Here is a 1,929-nt window from a genome sequence, read left to right as displayed (position 1 = left end):
TATATCATTTATCACCTTCATAGTAGCAGTAATAGTGCTGCTGTGTTTTTTTCTGAAAGCTGATTGATATTTAGAAAGGATTTCATTTGAATGGAGGAAGTCTTTCAATTGATCACAAACAAGAGACTCCAGAATTTTAGATAAAACATAAATTTGAAATTGACCTATAATTGGTAAAAACTGTTGGATCACCTCATTTTAAAGGAAGGACAAAAGCAGATTTCTAAATTGATGGGATGTCCTTGTTTTCAATTGAAAGATTAAAAAGAACGGACAGTGGCTCTGCTATGAAATCAGCTGCCAGTTTTAGGAAGTAAGGCTCAATTAAGTCAGGTCCAGGTGGCTTTCTTTGCTCTAATGTTAAAAAATCATCAGGGGTAAAAAAATCATTACCCTTTCTAAACAGCCAGCCCACCCAAGAAAACATAAAGAAGGAAAAAACGTCCTGTTTTAAGTTTTAATTTTGTTTTTTTTTGTTTTTTCATTGTTTTGTTTTTTCATACCAAGCCAAGCAGCACCCCAGGATTGAATAAAGGTTTCATTGATCATCTTTTTTCTGATTAGTGACCGACAGTCATTCTAAACAGGAAGGATTTTTTCATTTTTGTAAACTACCTCTTTTATAATCATTGCAGGAAGCTTTTGAGCAAAAATACCGTCACTTCTGCTAAGACCCCCATGGTGCGACAGATCTCCATATCTCCACCTCGACCATCAACCCCACCTCCAGATTTCAACCAGTGTGTGACTGGCTCCTCTCACTTCCTACCGCTCCCCTTCCCCAACAACAGACTGGCCTCCCAACAGAACTCGGAGAACATGGTGACGGAGAAGAACAAGATGGCTGCTGCAGTAGAGGAGGCGAACTTTCTCAAAATGAACTGCTACTCGACCAAATGGGAGCCCTGTAGAGATGAGCAGATTCAAGATGGAGTGTACCTCAGCTCTGACACTAACTGCTACAGTCCTGAGAGCAGAGACATGATGTGCCTTCAGATCCAAAATGGTGGCCCGGATGGGCTACTACTGAAGGACAAGCGGAGATTCAGCAGAACCAGCGGAACAAGCAGCCGGACAAGAGCGGACGATCTCTCTGTTTAGAAACCAAAGCACAGACTGACTTCAGCGAGCCTAGAACCTTCCAGTGTTCTTTAAACTACTTTAATTTCTATTCTTTTCATTTGTTTCTTTGGTGTTAATTATTGGGGTTTGATGTGACATTGGGCCCTTAAACTGCTGCATGCTTGAGAAGAGGAGGAAGATGAAATGCTTTTTACATTATCTTTACATGAGTGTATATTTCTACCAGTCTATTGACGTATGCTTCTAAAGCCCCTGTCACACCTTGACGACTTATCCAGCGTACGTCTCACATCCTAGAATCTCCTAAAACGCTGGCATACTCTGAACTTTCTATGTATTTTTCAATTTTGGGCATATACATGGAGTACTCATAAAGAGTCCAGAACTTCTGTCCAACGACAGCCTAACTTATGCATAACGCACAACAGCGTAATGCCCATGAAATGATGCAAAGGCCAGCTTCCTGAGGGGGGAAGCAATACGCCCAGAGGCACCTGCATAAAAAGATTATCCTAGCTGCTGCTTACAGCCCACCATAAAAAAGTTTTAAAAAAAAGATTGAGCGTCATGTCTGCTAGAAAGTGTGTTGGTGGTGGGCGTGAACGCAGAGAGGATCCATCACACTCACCTTCTGGCTCACCCTATGATGGGGATGAAGTCTGGAGGAGAACTGACGGTTTCCTCCTGTGAACCCCCTTTATACCAAAACGCTGCCAATACGCCATTATACAGTAGCTGGAAGGTAGAAACATGTTCAACGCTCGTCTGGAACACGTCAGATATGTTGATATGCGTTGGAGAGAAGTACTTGAGAAGTTACGCACAAGTTTCGCACAAGTTACTCAT

At 41.9% G+C, this 1,929-nt stretch overlaps 1 protein-coding gene across 2 annotated transcripts in view; it reads left to right on the top strand.

Annotated features, from left to right (window-relative positions):
* Positions 1 to 1,400, top strand: part of LOC107095979 (gap junction alpha-5 protein-like) — a 14,697-nt gene extending 13,297 nt beyond the window's left edge. The window contains exon 6 of one of the 2 annotated variants that reach the window (XM_015392389.1): positions 636 to 1,400. In XM_015392389.1, coding sequence (XP_015247875.1) covers positions 636 to 1,101 — 466 coding nt within the window. In that variant the 3' untranslated portion in view covers positions 1,102 to 1,400. The remainder of the gene's footprint in view (positions 1 to 635) is intronic. The other variant, XM_015392388.1, reaches the window with a different exon arrangement.
* The last annotated feature ends 529 nt before the right edge of the window (positions 1,401 to 1,929 follow it).

The sequence above is a fragment of the Cyprinodon variegatus genome, unplaced genomic scaffold (assembly GCF_000732505.1).
Source record: "Cyprinodon variegatus isolate N-32 unplaced genomic scaffold, C_variegatus-1.0 Scaffold589, whole genome shotgun sequence".
NCBI lineage: Eukaryota > Metazoa > Chordata > Actinopteri > Cyprinodontiformes > Cyprinodontidae > Cyprinodon > Cyprinodon variegatus.
The sequence above is the reverse complement of the archived record's forward strand: the minus strand, read 5'-3'. Positions and strand labels throughout refer to the sequence as shown.